Below are 27,090 nucleotides of genomic sequence, written 5' to 3'. Positions count from 1 at the left end.
ATTTTTATTAAGGCTTATTATTTCCCCCCGCTGCTATAGCCACCCCTCCTCTCCAGTTGCACAACAGAAATCAAGAGTGACAATAGATGTGTGTGTGCTTGCGTTTGTGTGTAAACACGCTGACTTTTTATACAGATTGCACAACTAATGAAAATGGCCACCGTCACCGTTCAAGGGTCTCATATGGAGAGTTACTTGGTTTTTGGAAGAGGAAACCTAGTTTCTGCAAGCCCCCCCCCCCCCCCCAAGGTCGGATGTCAAATTAAGTGGCAGGCGCCACATCAGGTAGGCTTTCCTTAACCACCTACTTTCCTTTCTATAACCAAAAAAGTGCTATCGACCAGAAGACGGGGGAAATGAGGAACAAGAAGCCGCAGAGGCCTGACCCCCCTGGAAAGTAGCAAAATAATGGAGCACAGTTAGATGGACACACCACTTTATATACAAATGACCTTTTTAAATTAGAGAAGCATATGGCTTTATTATCCTTTGATCGCTTTAGCTCTGGCACAATGCGCAACGCTGTAGCTGCATCAAGATTCTCTCCAAAGGCAGCAAGTCCTCTTCAGAACCTTGCAGTTTCCTTTTGCAAGGTCTCCCATCCTGGCACGACTCAAAGGAGATGGGGGGGAAGCGTGTGGAACAGCCACGGGTCTCCTCTGCTCCTTGCCCCCCCCCACAAACAGCTCACTTTTGTTTTGTTTTTTGTTGGATCATCCAAATTCCAGAGAAAGCGTCGTGAGAACGGTGTCAGAAGTGGACCCTCAGGATGTCGTGCGTGGCAACCAGCCTCTTGCAACTCATGCACAGTATCGATAAGGACTTCTGCTTCTCGGCCAAGCAAGAGCGGCACACCAGGTGGCCGCAAGGGAGCTGGTAAACGGGCTCCGTTTTGAAGTACACGGAGAAGGTCCGGGAGCAGGAAGAACACCCTTGGGCCGAGTCACTCCTACTGTGCTCTGCAAAAAAACAAAGGAGGAAGAAGCACACGTTAGTGCCCTTGGGGTCTCCCGGTCAGCGATACAAACCCAAATAATGGGAATTCCCCCTCACTGTTGGAAAAACGCCCTGGGGGTGAGCATGCAAGCCCCTGGAACTTCGAGCATCCTCCAGAATGCGCAGCTCTGGAGAAAGCATTCTCCCCTCATCTCCAGTGTGCTCAACAACATAAACCACCTGGTATTATGCACACTAATCTTCTAGCTTACACAGCAAGAAGCTTGAAGATTCGTAGAGCTAATCTACTATTTATTTACACACTATGCACAGACAAAGGCATAATGGCGTCTGTTCTCTCCAGCTCTGAGAGAACAAACAGGACAAGTAAAAGTGAAAGTACATTACAGTGGAAGCTCGGGTTGTGAACGTGATCCGTGCGGGATGCACGTTCGTAACCCGCAGTGGCGCGTCTGCGCACACACGGGTTGCGATTCGGCGCTTCTGCGCAAAGTGCAATTTAGCACTTTTGTGCATGCGCAACCGCCGAAACCCGGAAGTAACCCGTTCCGGTACTTCCGGGTTTCTGCGGATGCGTAACCTGAAAAAACACAACCTGAAGCGGCTGTAGCCTGAAGTATGACTGTACAGCGGGAGAAATAAGACTGTCTTCCGTTTCTCACGCTCTTGACAGGCATGTGATTTATAACAATCCCATCTGCAGCATTGTACTGCATGAAATACTAACATTCACTGCAAACACCACCAAGTAGAAGCCTAAGCACCTTTTGCAAGACCCAGCCTTTGGAACTCTGGTCAACGTGAGTCGGGAAAGGGTGGGGAAGTCTGATGGAATATTATGAATTATTGTTACTGCATTTATATTCCCCCTTTTACTCCGGGGAGCTCAAAGATGGCATACATAGTCGTCCCCCCCCCTTCTCACTCCATCCCAACCAACAACCCTGTGAGGTAGGTTAGGCTGAGGGGCAGTGGCAGGCCCAAGGCGACCCAGCAAACTTCAGCACAGAGTGGGGATTCGAACCCGGGTCTCTCCCAGGTTCCTAGTCTGACACTCTAAACGCTACACCATCAGTCTGTTTTTCAATCTATTTTGCTATTGTCACCAGCCTCTGGGATGGAGGAAACTATCATCTCTGAATATAGCCTGACTCTCCTGAGACATGCACTCAGAACATAGGACCTGTATTTATCAAGGAGAATGTCAACATGCATATTAGATAATAAAACAACTCAGAGGATGGATTGTTTCCCTGCCCTCCGAACCAAGGAGCACCTCCGGGGTCACTGTTTTCTGGTTACCTTCTTCTAAACATATAAACATTACTTAAAGTCCCGCCCATTTGACCGCAAGTGCTCAGCAAATCTACACAAGTGAATAAGCCAAATCTGCTGTTTTTTAAGGCACGCTCATCTTGCAGAGCACACATATCCTGGAAGGATGAGGTCCAGGGCTTCCTCTAACGGCTCTCCGATGCAGCTTCTCTTGGCAGAAGAAACACCACAACGCTGTGGAATTCACGGCCACAAGATGTGGCTGCGGCCACAATCTTGAGAAGTTTCGCCCCTTCTCTCATAATACTAGAACTCAAGAACATGCCGTGCAGCAGAAGGTTGGACTGTTCAGGACAGGCAAAAGGAAGTAGTTCTTCCTGCAGTGCGTGGTTAAGCTCACACCCACAAGAGTGATGGCCACCAACCTAGATGGCTTTAAATGATTAGACAAATTCATGAAGGGCTACCGATGGCTACTAGCCAGGATGGCTATAACCTGCCTCCAAGGCTGGAGGCAGCCATGCTTCTGAATATCAGCTGCTGGGAACTACAGGAGGCAAGAGGGCTGCTCTTGTGCTCGAATCCTGCTTGCTGGTTTCCCACAAGCAACCTTGAAGACCAGGTGCTGGACTAGGGGTGCCACTGGCCTGATCCAGGAGGCTCTCCTTGCGTTCTTATGTGTGATGGCCTGGGACTCGGGCTCAGACTCGGAACTGGAGGAGTCTCAGTCCGCACTGGATCCTTTGCCTCAGGCGGCATCTGAATTGAGTCTGGGGCCTGATTCTGAAGAGCCCCAGTCTGCACAGGTTCCCCTGCAAAAAGCCCCAGCTGGGCCGAGTCAGGGGCCTGAGCCTGCCCTGGCTCCAGATGCGGGGATGACCTCGTTGCCTCCAGCTGGGCCATCGCTTACAGCTACTCCACTACCGGTTGGGTCAGGGGAGGCTGAGGCGGCCTCTGGGTCTAGTAACCCACCGATGTCTCCCGAGCTGCAGAGACTCAGGTCTGAGAGGAGAGACCTGAGTATTCGCAGGAGGAGTGCTCGCCTTCAGGTGAGACAGGGAGGTGAGTTGCCGGGGGATCAGGACCGGCTGTTACCCCGTCAGAGATAAAAGGCTGTTAGACCCCGCCCCAGGTTGCGGGAGCAACATTGCTGCTTGCTGGAACTTGCCTGTTACCCTGTGCCTGACCTAGCCTGGTTTCCTGCCTTGGCCCTGTTGGACTGACTCCTAGTGGAATCCTTGGATTCGGGACCGGACCTGGAAAGCGTTGCTTGGGTTAACCCCCGGGCCCAGCACAGTATGAGATCACTTTCAGGCAGCATTTGAAGTTAGACCTGGGGCTGCAGGTTGCCCACCTGTGCAATCTACGTCTTGCTAGGCTGCTGGGCAGCCGAGGGCTCTTCCTCATGCAGTAAGCATTAGGAGCGCTTTGCAAACTTTGCCTCCCACCACCCCCTTTCCGAAAGAGGAAGGCAAGAACCGCCGTTCCCCAGGCCAGCAACCCTGCAGTGTCGCGCTGCCTCTTTACCGTGTCCACTGCTCGCGTTCCACGGGCCAGGGCAGCCGGCGGCGGCGTGTGGTTGCTGCTGCCCTTTCGTCAAGCTAGCTGTGAACAGCGGCATGGAGCTGAGCGCCGAGTTCAAGGCGCTATCTAAACTGTCCGAAAGCCTCTGTTCGTGAGAAAGCAGATCTGCGGAGAGATTTGCAAAATCAACATCATCATCATCTGGAAATAGTCACTCTGGGTTTACAAAGGGAGCAGGCAGCAAAACAACAGGCAATTCAGTCTTTCATGCTGTGCTGCAATAAAAAATTGAAAAAGCAAGTTTAAAAAATAAAAAGGAAGGATTTCAGTGCTCTTCTTCCTAGGATCCAGTGTTCTCTGTCTGCTAGCGCAGGGGGTCGATAAAAGGAGTTGCGCAGCAGAGGAGTCAAGGCAGAGACTCTCATCTGAATCCCCTCCTCTCCACCCTTCCAAACACATGTTCAATTAATGTTTTAAATCCTAATTAAGCATGTGGTCGACCAACACCCCTTTTTGACAGCCCTGGATCACTCTGGGTGGAGCCGCCCAGGTCAATACCCACTCAAGGAAAATCGCACATCGACCTGAGCCGCCCAGGTCAATACCCACTCAAGGAAAATCGCACACCGACCTGACCTATGTCCGGAGGTTGTGCACAGCCTAGCGATAAGGGGGGAAATGGGATGGACTCCTTATGAAGAAAAGAGCAATCACTTGTAATCACTTGTAATCAAGAAGCAGTGGAGGGAAGAGGGGAAAGTAAATAGATTTGGCAGAAAGTAACTGACTTGCCACTGCTCGAATGTGGCAACAAACTATGACTGTGGCGTATCACGAAGCTAACAAGCCGCTGTGAGCTTTCGGTTGACGGACTTCCTCCTCTTCCTTGAGGCCAGAAGCTGAATAAAAAACAATAACTGCAGCTTGCTGTATCATCCAAACCCAACCTTAACTTGACCTTAACTTCGGCTAGCTTGAAACAAGCCAACTTCAAACGGAAGTTCAAGATGCTGGCTTGTTTGACCACAACTTACTGGACAATGTAGCAATTTTTCATTAAGGAAAAGTGAAAGCTTCCGAACACCCCCTTGCAGCTGAGTTGGAGGGTGGCAACGGGCACAAACCCAAGTCTTGTTGATTTGAAACAGGAAGAAGAAGCCTGAAGACCATGAAGTTGTAATGAGCTTTGTGGCAAAATAAAGTTATTTATGCATGTTTTAAAAAACAAATTCTGAAAATGAAGCTAATCTTTTTTCTTTTCCTTTTTTTTAAAGGAGGATACACATTTTGTAACCTCATCTCTGAAACCAATGCATTTTCCCCAGGGGGTATTCAAGCGTGCAAAGTACTGGCACCCTTTTTTGTTGTTACTAAATAGTGCAGCACTTACTGCCACAACTTGATGTACCGGCACCTATTTTTCTAGAAAAAAAGGACTGTCTGAAACTGTATTATTTTGGAAAGATGAGGGCACTTCCAGACTGTCGTTCTTTCCAAGTGGCATCCAATCACACGCCAGCAAATTTAGGGTGTGCAATTGTACCTAATTAGTGCTCTTGGGCAACAAACCACCCCAAAATTGGACTTTTTTGCAGTAAGGAAAGTGACAGGAAAAGGAACTGCAAAGTGTGAGATGACGTTTATTTTGATGCAAGGTCATCTCCCCACCATGCAAACAAATCAACCACAAACACGGTTGTCTGGGTGGGATGGTAAACAGAAAGGCAGGAGGCAATCCACAAGCTGACAGAGATGGCCAAAGCTGGGCAACAGAAAACCTGGGGTGGAATACGTCATTTTTACCTCCTGACCACTATAGGGACAAAAATACTAAAATATTCGGTGGAGACTGCCCAGTTTTGCTTCTTATCTTTGAAACGATGGAGTCTAAAGACTCTTTTAGAGAGGTTCTCAGATACTTTTAAGATCAGAATTCCCTATTGCCCAATGGAGACGTGCAGAATGAGCAGGCCTGGAAATATCAAGGCTCAAACAAAACAGAAAAGGAGGCAAACAGTAATGGAGGTCATAAAATTAACCAGCAAAAGAATGCAGCAGAGCCAAGAGGAAGGATGCGTCCAAAACAGAAGACAGCTCCCTGTGAAAATGGCCTGGACATGATGCCACTCTAACCATCTTACAGCTGCAGCGACAAAGGCGTAGCTTATTGCTGCTGCAGCAGTGCTTAATTTTCCAATGCTGAAAATGCTCCCATTTTGTTAATTCATTGGTAATAATCTATGGATGCCAACTGCAAATGCAACATTAGGAAAGCTGGACAGCTTCAAGGTTTTTAACTGTTATCTGCTAAATGGGATCGCTCTCCAGGGCAGTCTTTGCAAACCTGGTGCCCTCCAGATGTTTATTTATAAAAGCATTTCTGTGCTGCCTTATCATAATGGTGTACAACGTCAACAACTTAAAATGCCATCCCAAACGATGCAAATAACCATTAAAGTGACTGGTTAATCAGTTTAAACAGCTGCATAGGCCCACTGTCAGGAAAATGTCCTCAAGAGATGTTTGAAACTCAAAAGGCAAGGATGCTGGCTGAACCTCACAGCAATATGAGACCAGCAGAACTGCATGCCTGACTCCCTAGGTGAAGCCAGCCAGGCCTGCACAACACTGGGGACAACAACGCCCCTCTGAATGTTCTTGGTGCTGGCAGGAGCAGATGGGACTTAAAACATCTGGAGAACAGCAGGTTGGCCAAGGCTGCTCTAAGGAGCCAGAAAATTTCCTGATGCAAACTGAAAATTGATCCATGCAAATTGCCCCATGCAAAGTATCCAATAATATAGTTTGCATTGGAAATTCATTTCCCTCCACTCCCACACCTCTGCTCCCCATCCACTCGCCGTTCAAAGAGTCACATTATAGAACCAAACAGTCAAATAAAGCTTTTTAAAAAATAAATAAATAAATAAAAGGAAAAAAGAGGATTTGAATGAAGCAGCGGCAGCAATCCAGGTTGTTCGCCAACAGGCTCCTTCTGCATATTAAGAGGACAGAGGAGTACCTGTCGAGCAGTCCATCTGGGAAGAGTTGGCATCGCAATCGGTTTTCATTTTTTTAGCACGGGACTCAGAGGTAGACGTGGCAACAAGGTTTGTCGTGGGGAAACGGAAGGGCTCCGTGCTGCTGCGTTGGCCGCCCGGCTTCTGCTCTACGAGGTCCATTTTCCTTTTGAGGGAAGACATGGCTATGGAGGAAGCTACCACCGTCCTTGTGGCCTGAGCCCTCCCCAGGAGGCGAGTGCTGGGAATGCTGTGCTGGAGCAGGAAGTGGTCTATCCTCGCCTTGAGAGAGGGGTGGGGCAGGGGCTGCGAGTGCTGGCTGAAGGCCACCCCCGTGAAGGGGTCACTGGGCACTCTCCCCCAGGACGCCTCGCTCCGGTTGCACTTCTCCAGCGTGCTCTGATCGATCACTTTGCCCGAGGGCAGCAGCATGGGGAGAGTCATTACCTCCAGGGTGATCGGGTCCAGGAACTCCTCGGGAATGTCCGGGATGGCGTCCATCAGCTTCTGCTCCTGGCTGTCCGGGTTGCCAAAGGGCGCCAGGTCGCTCTCCATTGGCGACGGGAGGCCGGCAGCCTGCCCTCCGAAGCCTTGCACGGCCCGCAGCACGTCGTCCACCACCTCGTGGGGGCAGGATTTGGCCGGCTGGCCCCAAACCTCCACTTTCTTGATGCAAGGGAGACCGCCACCAGCCACATGGGTGATGCAGATCTTCAAGTGAGAGACGCAGCTCAGGGAGCTCGGGCCTTTGTTCCACAGGTCCAGAGACGCCGAGCCAGGGAAGGAGAAGAGAGTGTCCATCTGCTGATGGAATGGAAGCCTCGGCCGGAAGCCTCGGTGGCTGAAGGTCACTTTGCTTTGATTCTTCAGCACCGCTTTGCCCACCAGCGTGAAAGCTTCCTTGTCCAACGGGGGCTGAGCACCCAGACCTGAGAAGGGAGAGTCCGAACTGCTCCAAGAGGCTTTGCTGGGTGAGGTAGATGTGAAAATATCCAGCCCAGTGATGTTCTGATAGCCGCCGGAGGAGACGTCTATATTAATCCGGAAGATTTCTACGTTGAAGGGGAAAGAGAGAGTCACGTGGACCGGGGGCTTGATGAAGTATTCGCAGCGGAAGCCTCGGTTTCGTTTGGCAAGGTCTTCTGAGACCAGGTTTTCTACTTCGTATCCGTCAGCGGAGATCTACGGGTAGAGAAGAAGAAGAGATTGGATTTGATATCCTGCTTTATCACTACCCGAAGGAATCTCAAAACGGTCAACATTCTCCTTTCCCTTCCTCCCCCACAAGAAACACTCTGTGAGGTGAGTGGGGCTGAGAGACTTCAGAGAAGTGTGACTAGCCCAAGGTCACCCAGCAGCTGCATGTGGAGGAGTGGAGACGTGAACCCGGTTCACCAGATTACGAGTCTACCACTCTTAACCACTACACCACACTGGCTCTCAAAGAAAAGGACTGACAATCTTTTCCACAGTCTTTGCATGCCACGCCGGCGTAACAACACAGAAAGAGACTGGAATCCTGTAGCAGCAACAAAAAAGGACTCGCCCTCAATGAAAGCTCCCATGGATTTCAACAGGAGAGTTAAAGCACATGCTTAAAATTCTCCGACTGAAATAACTGGGAGTGGAACATTTAACTTTCTTTACCACATGCCCCTAATCTCTCCAGCTTTTTATCGTGGCTGATTGGCTCGAGTTACACAGACGCACTTTGCACCCCACCGAAAGAAGAAAACGTTAAAGCGGGGGGCATCTGTTTCAAAAGAACCTCTCATCACCCCGCTACCTTATTCTAAATCTGCAAGTCCCCCTCCTCACACGGTGGGGAGCCCAGCTTAAATATCCCCAGGAGATACACTCGTACAACCTTCTCTTGAAAAGCTGGAGGAGGAAAAGCAAGGAGCTCTCTTGGATCAGATCAAAGGCCTCTCTGCTCCAGCATCCTTCATCCTTCTCCCCACAGTGGCCAATGTCTCCAGGTAGCCCTCAACCTCTGGTGGTGTTCAAAGGAAGACTCTCTCTAAGCCTGAAGGTCCCACCACAGGGGAGTTTTGGTTTTTCCTCCAGTAATAAAACATCTGCCTACAAGAGAGTGCAACTGACCAAGCTGTAAAGCAGCAAGGCCACACTGACCTGTCTTGCTAGTACTCTAGTTTCTGATCTTCCATTATGATGTCACTTCCCTGGCCAGTGACTTTCAACAGGAGGCGGTCCAGCCAAATTCATGCTTTTTTTAAGCTCCACCAGAAACAAATACAGTATCTGAGCCAGCTATAGTTGGGTCTATTTCTCCTTCAGGCTTTTGCTGAGCTACTGATTTTATTAGGGGTGGGGGAACAGCTGTCTGATCACGATTGTAGGGCCAAGGTGGACCTACCAGTCCAAGCCGAAAGTGGCAAGTTGGAAGAATCTAGTTTTTGTTTGCAGGGTGATGCTGGTGCAGTGACAGGATTACAGACCCCAACCACCTGCTGCTTGATTAGGCGGGTTACGCTGCACAGAATGATCTGCTGCAGACGTTGACAACCCCGGGTGTCATCAAGTCACATTTTCTCAGAAAGGATATGCGTGAGCAGCAGGGGCACCAGCAGGAAGCCTCCATGCATAAGCAGTGTCAATTTAGTTCCGCAACCAGCCGCTGAGTCAAAGCACTCCTTGATCTCTAGAATGTTAACTCCTTTGACCCTGAGATGCTGCGCCAAGTCTGCACCCTCTGCTTTCTTAACCTGGAGCAAGGCGGGTTGTTGGGGGGCGGGGAATACCTTGTTGCAGTGAATTCTTGGCTTGAATTGCGGGAGGCAAAGATTTATCACCATCTTTGTGGCTCAAGGTGGAGACCAGCTCCCCAATCTTCAACTTGGCTCTAAAATAAAGCACACAAAAGTTTTTTTTAATAACTAAATAGGTAAAGGTAAAGGTACCCCTGCCCGTACGGGCCAGTCTTGACAGACTCTAGGGTTGTGCGCCCATCTCACTCTAGAGGCCGGGGGCCAGCACTGTCTGCAGACACTTCCGGGTCACGTGGCCAGCGTGACATCGCTGCTCTGGCGAGCCAGAGCCGCACACGGAAACGCCGTTTACCTTCCCGCCAGTAAGCGGTCCCTATTTATCTACTTGCACCCGGGGGTGCTTTCGAACTGCTAGGTTGGCAGGCGCTGGGACTGAGCAATGGGAGCGCACCCCGCCGCAGGGATTTGAACCGCCGACCTTTCGATCGGCAAGCCCTAGGCGCTGAGGCTTTTACCCACAGCACCAGCCGCGTCCCTAATAACTAAATAACTAATATCTAAATCAGACCTGAGTGCTCACTGGAAGGACAGATCGTGAAGTTGAGGCTCCAGTACTTTGGCCACCTCATGAGAAGAGAAGACTCCCTGGAAAAGACCCTGATGTTGGGAAAGATGGAGGGCACAAGGAGAAGGGGACGACAGAGGACGAGATGGTTGGATAGTGTTCTCGAAGCTACAAACATGAGCCTGACCAAACTGCGGGAGGCGGTGGAAGACAGGAGTGCCTGGCGTGCTCTGGTCCATGGGGTCACGAAGAGTCGGACACGACTAAACGACTAAACAACAACAACAATATCTAAATAACTGTGGTGAACAAGTGATGTGACAGAAATTGCTGCTTTGATGATAACATTTGTTTTGGTGTTTTGAAGATTGCATTACAGAACAGCAATGTCGTGTTTTAACAAAGTGATGCCCAGGCCTAAATAGGGCTTTCCAGGCCTTGGAAGATTGACTCACCAATCCAAGGTTGCAGTCACCGAAACGGAATGTCTAGTTGCCATTTTGGACGGCTCTAAAGTCCTATTTTTCAAATGATGGACTGGCTGTGATTGATTAAACATCTGGCTAGTTCAGAAGACAACCTTGAGCCAGGTTAAGAACTCTGAGAACTTAAAGAGAAGAAAAGTCATTTGATCCAGGGACAGTCCACGCACACATATATAGGCTTATTTCCGACCTCTTTTTCTTAATGGCTGCTGCTCCTGCTTAGGCTGCACGGAAAAAGCATTTTGGTCCCAGAAATTCATTCTGATTGTGCAGACAAAATATAAGATAGAATTCTCCAGGACGTGGTATTAGTGTGTGAAAACAGTCCAGATCCAGTGATCCCCAGGCATCCACTTCCAGATGACGTTGCCAGGAGCCATCCAGGCACCCAGGCATCTTCATTTGGTCTCAAGTGGTCGAAAGCAAGGTGCAAAATGTGCCCGGTGCCCTGCTAATTTTGAACACTGCACACCCCTTACTATCCTGGAGCGTTTGGGCAGGTTGGCATGCGTCCTTGGACTCTGTTAATGCCTCTTGCTTGTCTGGATGAAAGACAGAGGTGTGTGTTTGTGTGTGTATATAAAAACCAGCCAACTGTACCATAATATTTACGTTCATTGCTCCAGCCACGACTGTATGTGCCCCCAAACCCAGAAAGGGAATAAGGCTCTTGGAATAAGGTTCCCCCACCCTGGATGTAGTGCATGAAAAACTGATGTAGCTAGCATCTACCGTACTACAATATGGTTACCAGATTTTTTTCAATGAATCCGAGGACACTTTTTTTTTTTTTTGAAGCTGAGTAGCAACAGGGAGTCAGTAGTGGGGATGGTGAGGCAAAAGCCCCTGGGCCTAAGCACACATGTATAGTCTATAAAGGTGCCAATCCCTTCTTTCGCACCCTGTGAAACATAAATGCGCAGAGTTTTTTTTTTTAAAAAAACTGTGCAACGGCTCTGTCTGGCTTCAGGAGCTGCTCGCTGCCGTGCCACAGGAAAAATGGCGGGCGCCACAGCAGCGAGCAGCTCCTGAAGCCAGACAGAGCCAACTGCGCTAACAGGCTGGCTCCAGGCTGCGGAGGCTGCCGCTGCCACGTTTTCCAGGGACAGATTTGCAAATCTGGGGACATTCCGGGGACAGAATTTGTCCAGTGACAGATGTGCAACTCCACGGACGTCTGGTAACCCTATACTACAGCTCTGCTTCTATCATATCATTTCAAGCAGGATGGATGAAAAGATGGTCCTTGGATGTGAGAGCAGAACCTGCAGTCACGGCCAGGGTTAATGACCAGCATCCCTCTCCTCGGGAAACAGAAGAGCCAGTGTGGCGTAATGGTTGGAGTGTTGGACTAAGACATGGGAGACCAGGGTTCAAATCCCCAGTCAGCCCCGAAGATCACTGGGTGACCTTGGGCCAATCACAGCCAGAATTCTACAGGACGTGTTGCTGGTGTGTGGAAACAGTCAAGATCCAAGGTCCCCAGGCATGCACCTGCAGACGTTTGAGACGTCAGGCACCATTCCTGGTGCCCAGGCATCTTCCCTTGGTTGCAAGTGGCCGATAGCCAGATGCGAAATGTGCCTGGCTAATTTTGAGCACTGCTTTCAGCTTGCTATCCCTTTCGGTTTCGTCAACACCCTCCCTTGTTTAGCTCAGCAATAACTCCCAATATACATTTAAATGAAAAGGTCTTTGAGACGGATATCTAATCCATGATTACGTTGACACTGAGAAGGCTTGGTTAGTTCCCTCCTCAAGCACGAAGCCTGCCTACTGGCAACATCTTCCGATTCCCTTCAACAAGCAGAATCTTATCTGTTTGGGAAGGGGGAATCCAGGACAGCAAAGGTTGAGTGCTGACAGTAAGGTAGCAGGTCTAGTACAGTAGATCTCAAAGGGTGAGGCAGGAGAGGATGGCAAGCACAGTGGGAAGATTCAAGGACAATCAAAGAAACATTTAAACACTTTAGTGTAGTTTGGTTCACTGGCTGTCGTGCAGAAGTTTTAGATTGGGTATTGGAACTGAAGAACAAATTAAGAGTTTTTGGAACAAGAAGGGAACCCTTTGTAGCACCAACTGAATGAAAAGGACTGGTGTGCAAGGCTGGCGTACTTGGTCAATATCTTTACCCAGCTGAATGAGCTCAATGCCAGTATGCAAGCCCACAATGACAATATCCTTGCAGCTACAGACAAAACAAGCTGCATTAAGAAAAAAAAAGCTTCAGCAACATACCCTGAAAATGTTCCCGCAGGTAAAAAGACAATGAATTACATGTCCTCGTACAGGAACATCTTGCAAGAAAAGATTGACCATTACTTCCCATCATCTGCAGAAAATTTAGACGGGGTTAGAGACACCTTTGCAAATTGCAGCTGTTCAGGACTGACATTGAATGGGGAGGAAATGGCCTGCATTTTAAGTGTTTGTACCTCGAAAATGAAACACAGGAGTATGCTACTGGACTCTTTTTGGATATACAGCCAGAAACCATATCCACACCTCTCTTCAAGAGCATGGACTATTGTTCTGCAGTTCTCCATGACATATTGTTGTGAACAGGGATATGACAAGTAAAGAAAGATCGGAAAATAAAAAGGCTTCTTTGTGTTGATAAGATGAGTGTTAGTCTCAAATTAGACCTAATATGAATGAGATTACCTGGCAAAAGCAATTTCACACCCCTCATTGAGTTTTTATACCTTCTTAATGTACATACCTGTATGTAAGAGGCTCATTTATAATTATATTTTGGAACTGATTCACAATCTTATTTAGCTGGATTGTTTTATACTTTCTGGATGTCCCATGATCATATTATAAAGTAGTTGTGTTCTATGTTATGAATCAGGCACTGGTAGTTGTTGTTTCTTTTTTGTTTTCCAATGTATTTATTATCAACTAAAAAATTGGTGTGGCGCAAGGAAAATTTTATTCTGAAGATGTGGCCCAGAGAAAAAGGTTTTGAGAACCACTGGTCTAGCAGGATGCAAGGGGTGCTACAGTCAGCTTCATGTTGTCATGGAAGGCCAAAACTAGATTTTATTCTAGTTGTGCTGTCATAAAATCCCACCCCTCACTTAGCCAATGGGAGCATCTCCCCTGGCCCCAAAGTGGTGGAATTTTCGTGGGGATCTCATCTGGGAAGGGAATGGTTAGAGCGACCTTGCCTCCCTGGGCACTGCACTCCCAGTGAACAATGCTCCTTCACTCACACCATTATTAAAAAGAAATAAAACCTGTGCGTATTGAAGAGCTGACCAAAGACCCAGCTAGTCCAGCTGTTCTCACAGCAGCCAGCCAGATGCCTGCAGGAAGCCAGCAGGCAGGTTCCTAGCCACACAGTTAAGAATGATGTCTACTTTGACACCGAGTGCTGCAGCAAGGAGCGTCTCCTAAAGGTTTTCCAAGGAAGGTATCCCAGAAATCTAACAAGTTGAGGTCATGCAAAGGAGGGCAACCAAAATGGTCAAAGGCCTGGAAACGATGCCTTATGAGGAACGGCTAAGGGAGCTGGGCATGTTTAGCCTGGAGAAGAGGAGGTTAAGGGGTGATATGACAGCCATGTTCAAATATATAAAAGGATGTCATACAGAGGAGGGAGAAAGGTTGTTTTCTGCTGCTCCAGAGAAGCGGACACGGAGCAATGGATCCAAACTACAAGAAAGAAGATTCCACCTAAACATTAGGAAGAACTTCCTGACAGTAAGAGCTGTTCGACAGTGGAATTTGCTGCCAAGGAGTGTGGTGGAGTCTCCTTCTTTGGAGGTCTTTAAGCAGAGGCTTGACAACCATATGTCAGGAGTGCTCTGATGGTGTTTCCTGCTTCGCAGGGGGTTGGACTCGATGGCCCTTGTGGTCTATTCCAACTCTATGATTCTATGCAGCAGGTGTTGCTTGTACCGTCCTATTGCGGGAGCGATGATGGCTGAGGAAAGGTCCCTAAGGTGGGAGTGCAGAAGCAGGTATAGAGATGGAAAGGCATTCATTCCACATCTCATCCCACAGATGAGATGCTTTGAGGGGAACAGGGTGGTGCAACAAGCCTTTCCTCTCCATTATGAGGCTCCCCAAAAGGACCCTTGCTGTCCCAAATTCGTCTTATCTCTGCTGATGCCCATTTTCTCCTTTGAGTAAAAATTCCTTGTGTGGTGTTCTACCGAATCCTTGCTTGTCACCCAGCTCTACATCCTACCCCTCTCCCCCAAAACCCAGTTTATCTTAGGAACTTAGCCACAAAAGCGAAGCGAAGCGCAAGAAACATTTCGTTTTCAGCCGAGCCTATGTTGTAACAGACCACATTGGCCTTGCAAACTAGCCGAAAAAATATTCTTTTTTAAAGAAAGCCTGTGTGAGCAAACATACCTGCATTGCCATTTGTGGCACATCAAAAGCTGTTTAAGGGTCAGGGGCTTCCATTTTACAAAAGCTTCCTTGTTTGGATGAGATTCATACTTGCCAGAGTGGAGTAGCTATTGACAACGCTGTCCTGGAAGCTACAAGACATCACTACCACATTTCTGCATTTGAGAATTATGCCCCTTTGCCATGAAAGCATTCAGCTTACGGAGCCAGATGAGAATATGTATGAAACTTGGAAACAGCTATAGGTCACAGCCCAATTTTAGCTTAAAAGTAGAACGCTGCTGCCTGTGCCCCTGCCAAAAAAATTAATAATCTGAGACTTTCTAAACCCTACAAGCCTTGACAGAGGGAAGCATGCAACGCTATAGGGATGTTGACCAAAAAAATCATGAAAAACCCCTTTCAAAAACCATATGCCACCTGTAAAGCAAAGGCAAGGCAATAAATCCCATGTCACAGAAAAACTGCATATGAATAGAAGTGGCTCTTAACATTACTTGCCTATATTTCTGCAATTGGGAATCTTAAGTGGGCAATTCCTTATTAATTAAAGGAATTGATTACGGATAATTCCTTATTAATCACTGTTTTGTGCACTCAAGATCAATAAATGTGGATTAATCCATTCAAAGTGTGTTCCAGTCAGTCATTTGGAACAGCAGAAAAACCCACCCAAGACCTCCACCCAGGAATTCTAAACAAGAAGGTGATTAAAGTGTAATAAAGGATGGTGGAAACCTATTACATATATGTGAACATTCCATATTACCCACAATGCCTTTCCTAGAATCATAGAATTGTAGAGCTGGAAGGGACTCCAAGTGCCATCTAGTCACAGCTAGATAATCTCTGGCAGATGGCCACCCAAGCTCAGTTCAAAAATTTCCAACAAAGGAGAGCCTCTTCTAGAAGAGATTGTGAAAAACAAAATACACAGTTTAAAATGCCAAGCACTTTACAGCATCACTCTCGCTCGCATTTCTCCTAGCAAAGCTAATTCTCATTTTGCAGATGGAGAAAAAGACTCATTTAGAGTGATAAGTGAGCTGGGGATTACATCTAGACATTACCACTGGACTGCATTGGTACCATTAACGCTTGAAGAGCTTTCCCCACTCCCTGTTCACTTTCAAATAAGCTAGCTGTCACTCCAGGGAGGAAAAAGAGCACATATAAAATTCTATTAGAATAAACATTTTATTTACAGGATAATCACTGCGAGAGACATTAGCAAGCTAGGGACCATTTCAGCGGCATGTTGCCATTCCTAAGAATAATGAAGCACAGACCCTGCAAAGAGATGCTGGCAACTGAGCAGCTTCGAAAAGGTACATTATAGGTAAAGGTAAAGGTACCCCTGCCCGTATGGGCCAGTCTTGACAGACTCTAGGGTTGTGCGCTCATCTCACTCTATAGGCCGGGAGCCAGTGCTGTCCGAAGACACTTCCGGGTCACGTGGCCAGCGTGACAAGCTGCATCTGGTGAGCCAGCGCAGCAGACGGAAACGCCGTTTACCTTCCCACCAGTAAGCGGTCCCTATTTATCTACTTGCACCCGGAGGTGCTTTCGAACTGCTAGGTTGGCAGGCGCTGGGACCGAGCGACGGGAGCGCACCCCGCTGCGGGGATTCGAACCGCCGACCTTTCGATCGGCAAGTCCTAGGTGCTGAGGCTTTTACCCACAGCGCCACCCGCGTCCCCTTCAAGGTACATTATATGGCAGTGCTAAACTACCTAGCAACATTGCCCGAGACCAAGAGCATCAGTGTGGGAGGAAACCTTTCAGAATTTTGGTTCTGAAAACCTGCAGACGGGTCACTGACTACCTATGTCATCTAAAGCGCCAAACACTTTGTGGTGCAAATAGCTCAGCTTTTCCGACCGGCTACGTCTGAGCAAAGGCAGCCACTCCCAGAAGGGCAGTTCTACCACTACGTATCCCATTTGACGGAGTTGCCTCCTTTTCAAAGTGTGGAACCCCAGAAGGCGTTTGGTGCTGTAGCAGTAGTGGTTCTTGCCAGACACCTGGACGGCTAGTTTCACATCCTGCCCTTGCAGCTCATTCGACCGAGGGGCTGGAGCTTCGCACGAAGAGGCCTTGGGTTTGGTTAAAGCATTCAAGATGGCGCCCGTCAGTGGAACTCCGTCCGAAAACGTAAAATGATCCCAAGTGGGCGGGGGTGGATCCTGTGGCAATGCTGCTGCTCTGCTTGGGGTAGACGTTTCTATCTTGCTTTCAGTATTATTCATGGGGGATTGGCTACTAGGCCTACTGTTTAAAAGCTGGCTCATCAAGTCATCTGTAAGGGAAACTCCACTTTCATTCAGCTCCAATTTTACAACTGCCTGAGAGTTAAACGGCAACGGCTTTCGGTCAGAGTCAAAACGAATCTCCAAATCAACAGATCTGGTATGAGGCAAGAGCATGTGACTTTTGACATACTGGGGCCCACCCAACATCTCCCCCAGTAGAGACAGAGCTTCAGTAGATTCCGGCTTCGTTAAAATATCCTTCTTGGCAACGTTCCACAGCATCTCTGCTACCTCTTGCCTAAGCCGCGGCTCAAGGCGATGGCCTGTGTAACTGGGGCATTCAATCTCCACCGTGCCATCCAGAGTGAACAAGTCCTTGCTAAGGTCAAATTTACTCTTGCTGATTAATTCTGCAAACTCAGGACCCAAAGCATAGTCTATCAAGTCGTTCGGGAACCGCTCTGCAAATGCCAGAGCTAACAAAAAGGTGAGGAAATGCTCCGGGAATTTCTGGATCTCATGCATCTTTGCACGCATCTCTTCCTCGAGGCTGGCATAAAGCTCCTCTGCATTGGGGGGCTCGTAGTTCAAGCATCCAAATGACCACAAGAATTTGGCAATATCTTTGCTCCGGCAATAAGAAACTCTGGAAGGCAAAGAGGCAGCAACAGCGTTCATCATCCTTTCATCCAGATAATGCAAAGCTGAACAGGCAAGGGTGATGTGCATGACACCTTGAATGCCTATAGTTGGTATCATGGGAGGAACAACATTCCCAAGCTGATTCATAAAGTCAAGATGAATAACATGAGTGTAGCGGTACATCTTGAGGACATTCACCAAGGCAAAAGAGCTCATGTCTGACATACGGGCAGAGACTTTATCTCCAATTTTCCGCATGGTATGTTCTGAAAGACTGTTGTGTGACTTGAAGAACCCTAAGCAAATGGCACCCACTTCCTCTAGATTGAGAGAGTCCAGATGTTTTAACACCAAGAAGTCTAATTTCTTCATTAACTCTTCAGGGGCTTTACGGCCTTCGCCTATGATGTAGACCAGCTGGACCAGGTGGGGCAAAGAGAGTTCTTTCCAACGCACGTTGACACAGCTCAACATGCTCTCCAAGTACTGGGGGACGCTGCGGCCTAAGCACCGCCACAGGTCAGCCACCATCAGCTGCTGGTCTAGCGTCATGTCCCAGACCCGGCGGCAGCACTCCGCTTCGTACACATTCAACATAGAGTGGGAGGGTGGGATGGCTATGCAGACAAATGCTTCTAAAACCATCATGAGCTCGGAAATACCGAAGAGCTGAACCTTCTCAATTCCATAGCGGCACAGCACAGAAAACCTTGGATTGGACTTCATGCTTACTTGTTGTTCCACTGGCAAGCAGCTCAGCTTGAAGAAATACTCTGCAATTGCTCTTGGTTTCAGGCTACTTTTCAACACAGCGATTTTTTGCAAGATCCGGTCACGTTCTTCCACAGAAATGGGCTGAGGGAACTCGTCTCGGTTGTAGCACAGAGATCTGTATTCGGGCCTTTGCTTCTGGAACAGCCTGATATCTTCCTTAGGGTCATAAGCCTCCACGTCAGCTGCTTCCCCGTTGTCTTTCACGGGGTCCAGTTTAGTTGGCTGCTCCAAAGAAGGTCGGATGGGCCGAGTGTGATTGCCTTCTAAATCCAGCAGTGTGTTCTGCGTGCTCGAAAGCTTCCGCGAGCAGGTAACATTGCAGGCATTCTGTAACGGTTTGGCACTAATCCTGGGACAGTCACTTTCTAGCGGCCCCTCCTCCAAACTTCTCGAGGCTTCCTCACGAGATATGGCTTTGCTTCCTGGGTAGGCGGATGGATTAAAAGATACCCGGTATTCTGCAGGCTTCCACAGTCTGAGCATGGTGGCGGGTTTAGAGCCCTCTCCCACCTCTTTGGTGGGCTGGCCGCCTTCTTCTGCCTTTCGGAAGAATACTGTCTTGCCCCCAGCCTTGCTTGTAGTAGAAAACGCAGCTGCCCTGCAAGGCTGCCCTGCAAATCTTCGGCATATTATCCTCGTAGCCATGGTCACAATTACCAGGTCAGAAATGGTCCCAGGTACTGAAAAAAGGGCAGATGAAGAATGAGTGGCTTGCATCCGTCATGATGGCTTCTCTTTTTCTTTTTTAAAAAGACTTAACCGTTTAACACTATAGTAAGACATGCCCTGAAAGGCAGCATTTACCCAGCACTTCAAACAATCTCAGCACATGGATACCCACCAGAAAGTTGACTATACTCAGCAGCCAATAATCCTGCTCCATCCTCTCACGCAACCAAGGTATTCTGCAAAGTGAAGGACAGGTCCCTTATCTTAAGAGATTAGGTGCTCGGTTACTACAGGAATCTCTATCAGGACTAGAATACGCTGTGAATTGTATCCATACATTAGTGCATGTCTATGCAGATAATATCCTACGTTAACTTCAAATATTTAAGGTTTGTGCAAATCTTTAGTGTGAAAGAAGCAGCAACCCCCCTTTAGCAGTATGCGGCCTACAGTGGTTCTCAAACATTTTACAGAAGAAATTCACAAATAGCATTTAAACAAAGATTTAGGACACACCAGTTGGGGTCCATTGTAACAACTCTTTGTGCTGCCTTTATCCTGCCTTTGCAAGCTTGAATGACTAGTGTGATCAAACCTCCCACATCCACTATCAGCGGCTGAAACTGTTGCTGGCTGAAGTGGAAATGGATCCAATCCAAAGTCTTAAAAAGTGCAAGAAGCAGGGCTGTGATGTTCAGACTTCTGACTGACTAATCAAATGCCCTGGTTAATTGTTTTCAAGCGGAAGTCTTTAGAAAAAGCACTATCAAAAGCATTCTCACTCCCTTGCAGGACTATTGTTTTTATTCTTTTGAAATGTTTCAGATCTTTGGAAGACAAAGGTACTGGAGACATGCTGGCCCCAGAAAATGAGAAATAAATGATAGTTTAAAATACCTTTTTTTTTTAAACAGGATCACTCAGGTATCTAGAAGCTGTGAAGCCTTATCTGGCTGTTCTTTAGGCACAGATGCTCAACACAAGATGCAAAAAAATGGAAGAAGGAAGTTCTTGAACGTTCTACCATGGCTGAGGGCTACCTGAATGCCCCACGCACAATGGGCCTGCTGATTCAGTAACAGTCCATATGGCTTTGGCAAGAGAAGATGGCTTTGGATTTATGCCTGAAGAACCACTTACATTCAGCAACATCCAGCTTTCAAACAAAATGGCAGTTCCATTTTGAATGTACAGTGGTACCTCGTTGAGCGTCCAGGATCCATTCTGGAGCCCTGGACGCTCGACGAAAGAGACGCTTGACAGAGCGTCGCTGTGCGCGTGGAGCGGTTTTGCGCTTCAGCGCACGTGCAAAGCAGCAAACCCGGAAGTAACCCGTTCCGGTACTTCTGGGATTGCCATGAACGTCCGCCAAAATGGATGATCAAGAGGGTGGATGTTTGCGGAGGTATGACTGTATTTCAAATGAATTTGTATTGCTCTGGAAGCAGCAAAGACCAGAGGCTTTCAGCACATTTGTATGTCTGCTACACAATGACAGCGTGAGATGTCACTGGTTTGGTTCAGACATAATCTGGTTCAAACTATGATTCTAGCAAGCCAGGAAATCCACATGTAGAAAGAGGAAGAATAGGGAGGTGGAAACATGATGTCTGAGTTAAGTCCAAAGGATTTTGCTTAGCATTAAGCACAACTTAAAACTACTACTGCAACGTTGATTTCAAATGCTAAACCACAGAGTCGATGCAGTGTAACCGATGGCAAGGAAACTGAGCCCAAAAAATGGATTTGGTGTTAAAAAGGTTTTCAGTTAGCTCTCCAGGAACTGCCACCACTTCCCAGAAGGCAGTTTTTTCAAAGTCAAATCAGTGAAAAAGTCCCCCACCCCCACCCAACAAAACAGCCATTAACTCTCTTCTGTGTCTAATCTGCTTACACAGAGGGTTACTTAGAAGCAAAAGCATGGTGAAATAACTTAACAGACGCCAAAGTCTAGATGTAGTACTATAGCTAAATTTATGGTGTGACCATACTTGGAATACTGTTTACCACATCTCAAAGAGCATAGTGGAGGCCTGGGAAAAACAGTAACCAAAATTTTCACTGGCCTGGCGCAACTCTCCTATGAGGAAATATTACAAACATTTGAGACTATTTAGTGTAGAACAGGCATGTGGAAAGTCCATTTCAGGGGTGTAATCCAGCCCGCCAGTCGGTTTAATCTGGCCCCTATGGCAGTCTATCTCCTGGGGTAAAATCCCAAAAAAAGCTCTACAACTTCTATCCTAAAAAAAGCTCAAACAAGTCCAATCCTTAAAAAAGGTCAACAACTTTGGTTGGCCCTCACACATGTTCACTTCATCAAATCTGGCCCTCTTTGAAAAAAGTTTGGGCACCCCTGGTGTAGAAGAAATGTGAAAAGAGGGAACATGGAAGAAATGTGGAGTAGAGAGATATTTCCCCCCCCCTCCCCACTCTGATATAATACTAAAACCCAACGAGGTTATCCAATGAAGATGAATGGTTTAGTTAATCTGCTGAATTTGCTTTGCTTCCTCAAGATGTGAGCGATGTGTCAGAGTGGGGAAATAATAGCTATAGAATCATATAATTGTACAGTTGGAAGGGATCCCGAGGGTCATTGAGTCCAACCCCTGGCCTTTCAGGAATGTCAACTAAAGCATACATGACAGATGGCAATCCAACCTCTGCTTAAAGACCTCCAAGGAAGGAGAGGTCACCACCTTCCTCCCCACGGTCGAACAGGTCTTACTGTCAGAAATTTCTTCCTGATGTTGAGTTGGAATCTCCTTTCTTGTAACTTGAAGCCATTGGTACAGGTCCTACCTTCCAGTGCAGGAGAAAACAAGTTTGGTCCATCTTCCATGTGTCAACCCTTACATATTTGAAGATGGCTATCATATCTCCTCTCAGTCTCTTCTGGAGACAGTACTCCAGGTCTGGCCAAGGAAGAGTAGAGAGGTACTATTACTTCCATTGATCTGGACACTAAACATCTGTTGATGCAGCCTAGAATAGCATTAGCTGCTGCATCACATTGTTGACTAGTGTTAAGCTTGTGGTCTAAGTTAAGTAGTAGCAGGGTTGGTCACAACTGAATTCAAGAACCCTTGGTGGAGCTATTACAGCTGCCCACCCACCTCAGGACAAATTAGGCTAGGAACCAAATGATCCACATGAAGACAGAGGCAGCTTATTTAGCTGGCATATCAGGAGAGAGACTACTGGTACACCTAGCCCAGTACTGCCCATCTTAAACGACCAGCAGTTCCCCAGGGTGGGATACAGAAGATGGTTCTCAACACTTACTACAGGCTTCCTCAACCTCAGCCCTTCAGATGTTTTGAGACTACAATTCCCTTCATCCCTGACCACTGGTCCTGCTAGCTAGGGATCATGGGAGTTGTAGGCCAAAAACATCTGGAGGGCCGAGCTTGAGGAAGCCTGACTTACTACCTGATCCTTTTTAATTGAGATCACAGCAACCATGAAAACCCTATGATCTACCACTGTGTTAAGCTCCTCCCCAAGCAAACAAAACCCTGATGAACTGCGAAGTAGAACACCGTATTTTTGCATTGGCCTGACATTCTCTTTACACTCTTGTTTTACAAAATATAGATAGCCTGAGATGGCAATCTGAAGGCTGATGAGGAGAAGAGAGGTTCCTTAAACCATTGCTCTCCAGCCCATTTCCTCATCAAAATTAAGCTCTCAAAGTAGCTTTTTTTCTGAGGAAAGGAATACATACAGATTTTCTGTAAAGCAAATAAAATAAATTCTGTTTCAAAAACTAGCAGAACCACACAATATGCTGTTCTGTCAGTAGAAATTGAGAATAGACGAGAAGAAAAGAGTCTGTTGCTGCCACCTGGTGTTGAGAAAGTGGAGCCACCACAGAACCAGAAAAAAGAAAGGCCCAGAGCTTACATTTTATTTTATTATTTTGGAAAACCGCTCATATTTCTAGCCCATCATGCAGTGGGCAAAAGCAAAACATGTCAGAACAGTATGCCTGTAATACGTAGGCAGGACTAATTGATTGGCTTCTTTTTCCTGCATTGCTACAAGAAGTTGCTGGGCTGGTGGGGAGGAAATAAGTGAACTGAGAGTAGGGAGGTCATATTTGTTAAGAGAGTACAGAGAAAATGGGGCTTCTGGTGCCTTTTTAGAGTGGCTCATGCACATCTAGGCAAGTTGAATCATACTGCAAAAGATGCAGAAAAGACTGCAGCCTGCAGTGGAAATAGGTTAAAAGACACCTGCCCGTATTCTGTGTTAGACGGCCCCATGTAGTTTCTATAGAAGGACCACTGTGCAGAGGAATGACTCATGGTTTCAGTTGTATCTACATGAGTGCACAGAGTATAGAAAACAAGTAAGATGAATTGGAGCTTTTAAAACAGGATGGCAAATATGACCATGTAGGCTTTACTAAAACCTGGTGGGATGAGACTCATGACTGAAATGGCAAAATCTGTCCAAAAGGAATACATCAAACAGGAAGGGAGAAGTGGCAGCATTATAGGTAAAGGATGTTTACACTTGTGAAGAGATGCATGACCTGGAGCATGAAAGACAGATTAAGAGTATATGGGTAAAAACTGTAGGAGAGGGAAACAACAGTGACCTTACTGAAGGTGTCAGCTATAGACTTCCATGACAGACCTGGGTGATGCGCTCCTAGAGATTACAAAATATTCAAAAAGGAGACACGGGAGATTTTAACTACTCCAATATCTGCTGGAAGACAAGTTAACTGTTAGGTGGATTTAAAGCTGGTTGACCAACTGAGTGCTCACTAACAGTTCCTCACCATCCTGGGAAAAAGTGACAAGTGGGGTGACACAGGGTTTTGTCAGAGGTTCACTGTTCAACATCTTTACAAACTACAGTGGTACCTCAGGTTAAGTACTTAATTCGTTCCGGAGGTCCATACTTAACCTGAAACTGTTCTTAACCTGAAGCACCACTTTAGCTAATGGGGCCTCGTGCTGCTGCTGCGCCGCCGGAGCCCGATTTCTGTTCTCATCCTGAAGCAAAGTTATTTACCTGAAGCACTATTTCTGGGTTAGCGGAGTCTGTAACCTGAAGCGTCTGTAACCTGAAGCGTCTGTAACCCAAAACTACTGTAACCTGAAGCGTCTGTAACCCAAAACTACATCCGGGGGATGTTCATCAAATTTGCAGATGACACAAAACTGTGTCCAGTTCTGGGCATCATAATTTAAGGAGGATATTGATAAGCTGGAATGTGTGTAGAGAAGGGCAACCAATATTATCAAGGATCTGGAAACCAATCCTTATGAGGAACAGTTGAGAGAGCTGGGTATGTTTAGCCTGTAAAAATGGAGACTGAGAAGAGATATGACAGCCATCTTTAAATATGCAAAAGGTTAACACATAGAAGATGGAGCAAACTTGTTTCCTCCCACTCAGGAGGGTAGTACCCGTACCAATCAATGGCTTCAAGTTACAAAATGGAGATTCCAGCTCAACATCAGAAAGAACTTTCTGACAGTAAGAGCTGCTCGACAGTGGAACAGACTCCCAGTAGAGGTGGCGGACTCTCCTTCCTTAAAGCTTTTTAAGCAGAGGTTGGATCGCCATCTGTCATGTATGATTTAGTTGAGATTCCAGCAGTATAGGTATAGGACAGGATCATCCTTGGGATCCCTTCCAACTCTACAATTATATGATTTCCAAGAAAGAGGAATTTACCATCTTTTGTATGCATGGTGTATGCATTCAGTGTTTGTCCTTAACTGTGATGTATTAACAGATGATATATACCCAAAATAATTCACTTCACCTTGTGTGCCTTGTCTTATTTAGCTTATAAAAGTTCAGCCTGTATATTTTATGTATAGTGCCTCATTTACAGAAGACCACTGGAAATGTCATTACTACTAATTTATTATTATAGCGGAGAAAAAACATATGCATAGGCCCCACAGGGAATGTTAGGCATCCTTTATAATCATATTACACCATGCACAAGAAATCTGCAGGTGCCTGGTGTCTGTACATGTGATAGTTGCCATTGCAGTGCTGCTCTGCAAATGTCACCCCCGAAAAGGGCAGAATACACATGGCAGAATATCAAGGCCTCCTTGGTTGACCCTTCTCTGCCTGAGACCTAAGAGACGGCTGCTGAGCAGACAATCCTGGGCCGCTAGATGATGGGCGGATTCACACGCTAATCCATAACGGTAGCATTAAGGAAAGTGCCTGCTGTGCAACCTGCATGCGACTCACTCCACTGAGAACGTAAGAAAAGCCCCGCAGGATCAGGCCAATGGCCCATTGAGCCCAGCATCCTGTCCTCACGGTGGCCAACCAGGTTCCTCTTCTGGGAAACCTGCAAGTGGGACCCGAGCAGGAGAGAAACACTCTCCTCTCCTGTGGCCTCTGGCAGCCGCTATTCAGAAGCATCACAGCTTCTGACTGCAGAGGGCAGGGCATAGCCACCATGGCTAGGAGCCATTCATAGCCCCTGGGCCTCCCTGCAGGTGTTTCCACAGACACGAATTTGCTACCAATTTACCCTGAATTATTATTTTAAGAAAAATCAGCCTTTGGCCCCTCCCTGAAGGGTCAATTGGCATCAATGAAAGTCTGGAGGTGCCAGCAGAGAGATGGCATAAAGGGGGTGGGGAGGCACCTGGGGTCTATGACGCAAACACGGGGGGCGTGGTAAGTGGGGGGAAGAGCACCGGCCAGATTACGTCACTCCCAGATGATGACGTGTTCCCCGGGGTCCTATAACGTAGAGCCGTGGGCGGGGGCTGAGGAGAGGCGACTGTGACGTGCCGCGCAGGGGCTCCAAGCATCGCCCCTGCCCCCTCCAGCGCGTCACCCTCCCCCCGCTTTGTATGGCGGGGAGTGTATTTATTTTCGAGACGGCCGCCCCCCCCTCCTCAGGACACCGACAGCGCCTCCTCCTCGGCCTGCCCTTCGCTCACCGGGAACGGCGCTGCCTCCGTCCTCGTCCTCCTTCCTCCGCTGCCGCCGGGTCTGGCCCCCGTCAGGCAAGCCGCCTCTTTCCCCGCCCTGCGCGACCTCTCTCCTCAGGAACGCTTCCGGTGCCTCCCGCTTCGGCCGCGCACTTCCGGGAGAGGCCCTACGGCAAGCGGGTGGGCTCAACTGCCTTCGCGAGTTTGACGTTAAGTACTGGAGGTGAGGCAGTGGAGGGAGGGGGGGAAAAGTCAGCATCCGCGCAGGCGCGCCGAGAGGAAAGTTCGGCTCTGCGCACGCGCCCGGGTGCCTCTCCGGTGTGCGCATGCTCCAAGTCGAGGAAAGGGGCGTGTAAAAAAAAACTGCGCAGGCGCAAGAGGGCGCCGTCGCCCCGGCTGTTGCTAGGGGAGAGCGCGGTCGGCGTCGTCAAGAGGCGCTTCCGAGACAGGCCCGAAGCGCCATGGGGCCGGTTCAGACTGCCTCTTCCCCAGCGGCGCGGCTTCCCGTTACTTTTTTGGGTTGCGTGACTCCCTCCCTTCCTGTATAGGCCAAAGCCGAATGGTGACTGAGGCCGCTTCCTGGGGAGGGAGTCTCACTGAGGTCTATGGAGGCCTTTGGTCGTCGCGGGGGGAGGGGGGATTTATTTATTTCCTGTTGTTGTTTAGTCATTTAGTTGTGTCCGACTCTTCGTGACCCCCCGGACCAGAGCATGCCAGGCACTCCTGTCTTCCACTGCCTCCCACAGTTTGGTCAAAATCATGCTGGTAGCTTCGAGAACACTGTCCAACCATCTCGTCCTCTAATAATAATAATAATAATATTTTTTTATTTATACCCCGCCCTCCCCAGCCAAGGCCGGGCTCAGAGCAGCTTACAAGCAATAATAAAAACAA

The 27,090-nt window shown here is 47.9% G+C and overlaps 2 protein-coding genes across 4 annotated transcripts; both read right to left on the bottom strand.

Annotated features, from left to right (window-relative positions):
• Window positions 1–419: 419 nt before the first annotated feature.
• Window positions 420–26,342, bottom strand: UBOX5 (U-box domain containing 5). Of its 3 annotated transcripts, XM_077933732.1 has the most exons (6): window positions 26,206–26,284; window positions 12,795–12,888; window positions 9,539–9,639; window positions 6,779–7,958; window positions 3,760–3,921; window positions 420–959 (listed from the first exon to the last, which is right to left on the bottom strand). In XM_077933732.1, the coding sequence occupies exons 3-6, from the start codon at window positions 9,590–9,592 to the stop codon at window positions 751–753; spliced, it is 1,605 nt and encodes a 534-aa protein (XP_077789858.1). In that variant the 5' UTR covers window positions 9,593–9,639; window positions 12,795–12,888; window positions 26,206–26,284; the 3' UTR covers window positions 420–750. The 3 variants fall into 3 exon arrangements, with proteins under 3 accessions (XP_077789858.1, XP_028600002.2, XP_028600003.2); XM_028744169.2 differs by lacking the exon at window positions 12,795–12,888 and having other exon boundaries at window positions 26,206–26,342; XM_028744170.2 differs by lacking the exons at window positions 3,760–3,921; window positions 12,795–12,888 and having other exon boundaries at window positions 26,206–26,342.
• Window positions 16,736–26,485, bottom strand: FASTKD5 (FAST kinase domains 5). The gene is made up of 2 exons (XM_028744168.2): window positions 26,206–26,485; window positions 16,736–19,272 (listed from the first exon to the last, which is right to left on the bottom strand). Exons 1-2 carry the CDS (start codon window positions 26,453–26,455, stop codon window positions 16,739–16,741), a joined length of 2,784 nt encoding a protein of 927 aa, XP_028600001.2. The 5' UTR covers window positions 26,456–26,485; the 3' UTR covers window positions 16,736–16,738.
• Window positions 26,486–27,090: the final 605 nt, after the last annotated feature.

The sequence above is a fragment of the Podarcis muralis genome, chromosome 9 (genome assembly GCF_964188315.1).
Source record: "Podarcis muralis chromosome 9, rPodMur119.hap1.1, whole genome shotgun sequence".
Classification (NCBI taxonomy): domain Eukaryota; kingdom Metazoa; phylum Chordata; class Lepidosauria; order Squamata; family Lacertidae; genus Podarcis; species Podarcis muralis.
Note: the sequence above shows the minus strand (reverse complement) of the source record. Positions and strands in the feature narration are given on the sequence as shown.